Source organism: Miscanthus floridulus, chromosome 2 (genome assembly GCF_019320115.1).
Source record: "Miscanthus floridulus cultivar M001 chromosome 2, ASM1932011v1, whole genome shotgun sequence".
Taxonomy (NCBI): Eukaryota; Viridiplantae; Streptophyta; class Magnoliopsida; order Poales; family Poaceae; genus Miscanthus; species Miscanthus floridulus.
Genome location: NC_089581.1, coordinates 158045487 through 158051895, shown reverse-complemented (window position 1 = coordinate 158051895; position 6409 = coordinate 158045487). Strand labels below are relative to the sequence as shown.

Here is a 6409-nt window from a genome sequence, read left to right as displayed (position 1 = left end):
TAGTAATAGCAGGATCTCGTACTAGCAGGAGGGTTATGGCATTCTTCTTTTTTCCAATTGTTACAAGGGTGGTTAATTTGCTCAACAATGCGTACGGTTCTACACTTCTACTGGACGCAGCTGAGCTGTTACGGGCTAACGACTCGGCGTGAGCATGCGCGCTCGCATCACATGTGGCCATGTGCGTTGAGTGACTTCCAAGTCGTCCTACGAGTTAAGAAACAGTGGCACGAACGGTGCTGATCTGCTCTCGTTGACAGTGTGAGCCTAGTAGTACACCACTGAAGATTGGGCATGTTTGGAAGCCTTGTGATTCTTTTCACCTGGAAATGACTAACGATTGTATTTTCATGTGCACAAGAAACCTCTTGTAAATCTTTTCGGTTGGAAATTTGTGTTTGGTTTACATGAATTAGTTCTCAACCCTGAAAATAGGAATGCAGAAGCAGTTACTACTTTGTAGAACGGAAAGGGGTTGTGAAATCAAACCAAAGTTCAAGCAGAAGCAAAACGCAGCCGAACAGAACTCATCAGGCCTGGCGTTGGCCTGATGAGACTCCTCAAGTCGTCATGGAGTTGATCGGTGGTGCCACGGACGGCGTTTTGCCAGGCCATGACCTCACAGACAGGTAGTAGCTGGCCCCATCGAGGTGGACGGCGGCCATTTCCGCACAGCAGATGTCCTGCGTGACAATCAAATCGAGCACAAGAGGATGGGGATTAGAAGCAAAACATACCTGGAAACTGATGAATCGAGGCATTTGCTGTGGATTTGTCCATCGCAGCCATAGATTTGTTCGATCGTTGCCTTGGATTTTCTCATCAATGCTGCTGAGACTCCATGGATGCGCCCGCCGCCCGTCGCCCGCAATGCCAGCAGCCATGGATTTGGTCGATTCGTTGGCGGGGACTCTGCTGCCAGTGCTCGCCGCCGCCCGCCATGGATGTGCCCGCCGTCGCAGCAGATGTCGATGTACTCGCGCATGTCATGGATTTCCCGCCATCATAGTCACCGACGTTGTGCTGTCCCAACCGATCAATCCAGCACCGAACGCAGCCAAGGATGGTGCGTACGCATGGCGCCACCGCTCGAACGAGCACGGAATCAATCGAGAGGATGAGCCCGATAGTTATCGTAATATTTTCCAGACCTCCTCACACGACAATTATTTTTCACCGGTTTTAGCCCAATCCAAGGGTAAAGTAAAAGGTTAAGTCCAATTTACACCCTTTAACTTGCAGCAAAGTTCGGATTTCAACCTCGAACTTTAAAATCGGACAATTTTGGCCCTCCAACTCTCGAAAAAGTTCAACTTTCAACCATGTGCGGGTTTACGGGTAAACAGTAACTTTTGATATTTTTGGATGACGCCGAAATTTTATATTATTTTTTCAAGCATCTTAACGTCCTCAAATTAAAAAATTCAAAACTACAAAGTTGTAGATCTCGTCGAGGTCTACAATCTACATATAAAAATTATCTTCATCCGACATAGTATTGAAGGATTTTCTAATTTTTGAAATTTGAGTCTCATCACGCGATAAAATATGGTGCTGAAATTTTTATATTATTTTTTCGAGCATCTTACTGTACTCAAATGAAAAAAACTCAAAACTACAAAGTTATAGATCTCATCGAGGTCTACAATTTACATATAAAAATTATCTTCATCCGACATCGTATTGAAGGGTTTTCTATTTTTTGAAATTTAAGTCTCATCACGCGTGAAACAATTTTGTCGCGTGATGAGACTCAAATTTCAAAAAATAGAAAACCCTTCAATACGATGTCAGATGAAGATAATTTTTATATGTAAATTATATACCTCGATGAGATCTATAACTTTGTAGTTTTGAGTTTTTTCATTTGAAGACAGTAAGATGCTCGAAAAAATAATATAAAATTTCAGCACCATATTTTATCGCGTGATGAGACTCAAATTTTAAAAAATAGAAAACCCTTCAATACGATGTCGGATGAAGATAATTTTTATATGTAGATTGTAGACCTCGACGAGATCTACAACTTTGTAGTTTTGAGTTTTTTTAATTTGAGGACGTTAAAATGCTTGAAAAAATAATATAAAATTTCGGCGCCACCCAAAAATATCAAAAGTTACTGTTCACCCGCAAAACCGCCCAGAAGGTCGAAAGTTGAACTTTTTCGAGAGTTGAAGGGCCAAAGTTGTCCGGTTTTGAAATTCGAGGTTGAAATCCGAACTTTGCTGCAAGTTGGAGGGTGTAAATTGGACTTAACCCTAAAATAAATAGGCTCACCGCTCATCAAAATAGCATTTTGTGAACTCACCTGTAAAAATTTATGGACCTGTAATTTACAAAGGTTTTGGATCCAAACTAGGGTCTTGTTTAGATTGCAAATTTTTGCAATCTAGACATTGTAGCACGTTTCGTTTGTATTTGACAAACTTTGTCTAATCATGGATTAACTAGGCTCAAAAGATTCGTCTCGTGATTTACAACCAAACTATGTAATTAGTTTTTTTTACCTACATTTAATGCTCATGCATACGTTCAAAAATTAATGTGATAGAGAGAGAGTGAAAAAACTTGAAATTTTGAGGCAATCTAAACCAGGCCTAGCCTTCCAAACGTAATATTTCCTTCGTACTATTTCCTTGCAAAATTTAATTGCTGTAATAACGGGATCGGTTCAGTTCAGCGTCTTCGGTCCAAGGGACCGGGGTGCAGTGCAGGTGGCGGTGCAGGGTTGAACGCTTCCACACCGAAACTCCTCTGGTCACACACCGGATGGGTCCAGGAACCTTGTCAGTCAAGTCAGCTGTTCATTTTTTGTTTTTCTTTTTTCAGCGACGGTCGTATACGATCTCGAAGCTTGTTACTCACTTCACTTATACTCTACTCCGTATGAGTTATCTCCTTGGTCCTTGACAATGTACTGGATCAAAGTCACCGCGATGTTATTCTCCTTGTAACGCAACTGCCTGGTAATTTCTCAAGGAAAATAAGGAAGAGCGAAAAAAAAATTGTGGTGCTTCAAGTTTCGGAGACGGCTCACGGCTGGCCCCGACCAACGTGATGTGATGCCACTCCTCACTGTGTTTTGGCTGTATTGTCGTGGTCGGCGGCAGCGTGAAGGGCACGGCGCCGGCGGCCTGCCTGGAGGGATCGCGGCGTCGCGCAATGGGTACACATACACTGTTTCTCGACGCCTGTCGGACGATGCGCGTCCGCAATACGTGCTTGTTTAGTTAAAAAAAAAGTTTTTCAAACAGTGTTATAGTAGCTATAACATCGAATCTTGCGATACGTGCATGAAGCATTAAATGTAGACGAAAAAAAACTAATTACATAGTTTGATTGAAAATTGCGAGACGAACGTTTTGAGCCTAATTAGTCCATGATTGAACACTAATTGCCAAATAAAGACGAAAGTGCTATATAAGCCATGCTCGTTTGGCTTACAAGCCATGGCTAAAAATACTGTTCACTGATTTGATACGAGAGAAAAATATTATTCGTTTACTGATAAGCCATGGCATATAAGCCAAATACGATCCAACGAACAAACTGATAGTCACTCGGATGGCAAATTTGTTTAGAATTGTTCTAAGTCACTTTTTACACTTACATCATATATAATTAATGATATATGATTGGCATTACTAAATTCACCCCTAAAACATTCAGACCATAGATTGAACTTTAATCTTCATCAATTATACCTTGGCAAACCTAGTTATAAGTTATAAAAATATATCTTTGTAAGCTACTGCAGTTGATCACTCTCGGCATAGTTTGCGTGTGTGCGCAATATGCCTATAAAATAGTTTTAACAAATGAAAACTAGGTTTAAAACCTGTTGCACGAAGCGACTAACTAACCAAGTAGCCACCAGCAAGTTCGACAACCAGTTAATGGACAGCGATCCAATTGGGGCGAACCAAGTTGCCCTTATAAACCAGATTACTGAATCAAAAATTTTAAGTTGAACAGCCCACAGATCAGACATACAGCTACGATAGGATCATAGAGGGAGAAAGAAAAGTCTTATGTGCTAAGAATAGCTCGATATTTCTCTTACAAGCACACAATGAGCACAAAACAAAAGCAACACAAAGATATATAGATAGTTGATGGCATTGCTGAACAGCACGTCCTTACACGTCTGCAATGGTCACCTCAACCTCAACACCGGGTTCGATGGTGATGGAGGTGATCTGCTTCACCACATCAGGGGAACTGATTAGGTCAATCACCCTCTTGTGGATGCGGAACTCAAACCGATCCCATGTGTTTGTTCCTGACCAACAGATTAGAACACGATCAGTCAAATTCATGTCTTAACAACAAAAATATGCTATCAATATCCCATTAGATTCCACGTGCAGTGGCAGAGATTGATGACAATCGCAAAGTTGGGCAATCTATGTAAGCACTCTCTATTTTGACTAAACTGTTCACTCAAATCAATTGTTTTTTCAAGAATTTGAAAAATGAGAAGGGACCTTGGCCTGCCCTTCTAGACTGCTTCTTCTCCACATCCTAGAAGATAAAGTCATCAATAACTAGATTGTACTAAAATGTGTCAAACAGGCTTAGGTGTTAGTGTCCAGAATATGAAGTCTAAAGTTACTCAAGGCTACAATGTACTTGAGATGGCATGAATCCCATTCCCACCACAATTTGACAAAGATAACTACGGAGAAAACAGGGTAGCATAAAACAAGGTGCATTGGGACCTCTGCTTCAAATTATAGCTCGTTTTGGCTTTTCTAGATTCTAGGTGCATAGACATATAGCGTATCAAGGCACATACCAAAAGCTACGGACCTATAGAAAAGCCAAAATGACCAATAATTAGGAACAGAGGGAGTATATAATAACAGGGAAATGACAAAAATCGCCTACCAAGGTACAGGATAGATATACTAGCTTTATATGTTACAATACTAAGATAGAAAGATAAATTTATTTAGGAAAAATGATATTCAAAACACCAAACTAATTCAAATATAAAAATAACAATAGCATAATATTGTGCGAACTACAAGCACTTTAATTCCGAAGCATCTATTTATATTAGTGAATGTATCAATGTATTATGTGTTCCTATTAATGAAAGCACAAAAAACTCAATCAGTCAAATTAACCAAAGCCAACCCAAACAATTTCAACAGCAGAGGCTAGGAAATAGCTCGATACCTTCACCGCAAGGGGACTTGCGGGTGGTGATGTGGAGAACCTTAGTAGGGATCCTGACGGGTCCCTTAACCCTCAGTTGCTTGTCCTTGGCTCCCTTCACCAAATCCGCACAAACTGAAATGTACCAGAAATCCCCACACAATTGTCAGTTCAATAATTGAAAGTAACTCTGCAACGACAGTCAAATATTCAGTGGTGTAGCTTGCATCATAGCAAGTGACTAAATACAGTTTAATCAGCCTAATGATACAAGATAGTAAGAAAGTACATACAAAGAAGACGAGTGCAGATTTCAGTTGCCAATTCCTTCCCTCCATACCATCCAACAGAACAATCAAAGCACTTAGGCGCTGCACTGCTTGTGCATAGGCAAACAGTAAATCGAAACGCGCATAGTAGTTTTGTTCAGATAACCAATACAATACAACGGTTCCCACACCCAGCAATTGTAAGCAGCGACTAACTGTCTCATAGATAGATTTGTACATGTTCTCTAGACTAGCACGGAAAGCAACAAATTCGACAGGCAGATCTAAAGCACAATCGTAAACAATATACGAATCATCCATCAACGGAAGCTTGTACACTCCATTACGATATACTCCATACGAGCAAGACTAGCTAAGATATTAGATCACATCAGAAAATATGAGTCTGAATTCATAAGGTTTGGTTATACCTTTCTCCAAGTTCTTGACGTTCTTGGATGAGAGTGTGATGCGGATGCGGTTGAGCTGCAGCTCGGGGGCATCCTCGACGCCAAGCTTCCTCCCCTTGAGTCCGCCATAAACTGCCGCCGCCGCCATGGTGCTCTTGCGCTCGGGGAAAAGGGGGTCTTCGCTTACTCGCTCGGCTGCTCGGTCCAGGCGGCGCTGCAAGCTAGGGTTTTCTCCCCAAGATGAGTTCGAGGCTACTTGTATGAGAATTAACGGGTTGGCCCAACTGCAACCAGCCAGGCTTTTAACGGCCCAACTAGAACCAGGCCTTTAACAGCCCATCTAGTCTTACCTTCCACATTTGTCCTCCAGAATCCATCCCCGCCCACGTTGGCAGCACGATCGCGTCGTCAACGTTCAAAAGAAACTTTCCCTCTAGCTAGGGTTTATCTGTCTCACGGCGTCGCCGGCGTTGAGATTTTCCCCCGCTTTCCTTCGACTCCCCCTGCTGTTGATCGTGCTCGGGCTGACTACGGGGTGATCTATTATTACCGCCCGGCCTTGGCACT

General features: G+C 41.9%; 1 protein-coding gene across 1 annotated transcript; it reads right to left on the bottom strand.

The window, feature by feature from the left end:
• Positions 1–3910: 3910 nt before the first annotated feature.
• Positions 3911–6063, bottom strand: LOC136540283 (small ribosomal subunit protein uS10y-like). Its single transcript, XM_066532283.1, has 3 exons — positions 5864–6063; positions 5185–5298; positions 3911–4282 (listed from the first exon to the last, which is right to left on the bottom strand). Exons 1-3 carry the CDS (start codon positions 5988–5990, stop codon positions 4140–4142), a joined length of 384 nt encoding a protein of 127 aa, XP_066388380.1. The 5' UTR covers positions 5991–6063; the 3' UTR covers positions 3911–4139.
• Between the last annotated feature and the right edge of the window lie 346 nt (positions 6064–6409).